This window comes from Pteropus alecto, unplaced genomic scaffold (assembly GCF_000325575.1).
Source record: "Pteropus alecto unplaced genomic scaffold, ASM32557v1 scaffold3, whole genome shotgun sequence".
Classification (NCBI taxonomy): domain Eukaryota; kingdom Metazoa; phylum Chordata; class Mammalia; order Chiroptera; family Pteropodidae; genus Pteropus; species Pteropus alecto.
Window position 1 is genome coordinate 1,732,265 of NW_006442484.1, and position 1,080 is coordinate 1,733,344.

Sequence of the window (1,080 nt, forward strand, 5' to 3'; positions counted from 1 at the left end):
ACAGACTCTCAGTTCTCAGAGAGCAGAGAGAGGGAGGGTAGAACCTTCTCCCAGTGTGAGATCCCCAGTGCTTGGCGCGGGGGGAGAGGGAGGGTCCCTCACACACAAGGGAGCTCATCTCTGGTCACGGCTGGCCCCTCTTGATTCTACCTTGGGGCCTCTGGAACTTCTCAGGAGGGCCTTGCAACATTGGAAGGTGGCCGTGTGGCCTCCCCTTCTCTTTTCGTCCAGGATGTACCACCCTTGCTCTTGGGCACTGAGGCACCACGTGGGCATCTGCAGTTGGGTACCAGCTGAGAAGCTTAACGCCTGGCTCCTGGGGCATAGTGGGGATTAGGTATTTGGCCGTGGGGTGTGTGTTTGGGGGGGCGATTTAAATGTCTCTGGAACTTTAAGCTGTTCCAGAAAACACCCAAGCGGCCAGTAAAACCAGGATCTTTCCACTGAAATCCACAAGGGCCATGGGCAAGGCTGTCATTGGCCAGACTCCCAGGTTATCCGATCTTAGACAGGAGGGAGTGAAAACCCCGCCCAACCTCCAGAAGGATGGAGTTGGCACCGGAGACTTCTGCACAACCCCAGGACTGCAGGCCAGGCACTTCGAAGGTCGCAGGAGCGAGGCGGCCCTCCCCACCCGCGCTCCGCTCTGTTGAGGCCTGTGCGTTGAGGGAACTCTCATCGTTATTAGAGTCCGCGGGTGAGAAGCAGACGAAGAACCGGGAGAAGCACCGGCGGCGAAGCGTCTATAGAGTTTACACTTAGGAAACGGGCGTGGAGTCCAGCGCACGGCCCCCAGGCCGCCGGGCCCAGAGCGGGGCATCGTCTCGGAGGGGGCGCACTGGCCCCTGGCCCCGAGCCGCTCGCCAAGCTCCATCCGTTCCCTGAGCAGCACCCAGAAAGGGTGTTCGGTCACAGACAGACATCTGCGGCCATGGCCGAGGCCACAGAGCCGGAGGGGGGCGCCCCGGGTCCGCAGGGGCCGCCCGAGGGCCCGGCGCCGCTGGCGGACGGACCCGGAGAGCCAGGGGCCGCGGGCCTGGCGGCGAACGGGGAGGAGGCGCGGAGGGGGGAGGGGACAGG

At 63.4% G+C, this 1,080-nt stretch overlaps 1 protein-coding gene across 1 annotated transcript in view; it reads left to right on the top strand.

Moving 5' to 3' along the window:
* Positions 1 to 548: 548 nt before the first annotated feature.
* The window catches only part of CLIC6 (chloride intracellular channel 6), a 39,606-nt gene continuing 39,074 nt past the window's right edge, over positions 549 to 1,080 (top strand). Inside the window, exon 1 of the mRNA XM_025039569.1 lies at positions 549 to 1,075. Coding sequence (XP_024895337.1) covers positions 932 to 1,075 — 144 coding nt within the window. The 5' untranslated portion in view covers positions 549 to 931. The remainder of the gene's footprint in view (positions 1,076 to 1,080) is intronic.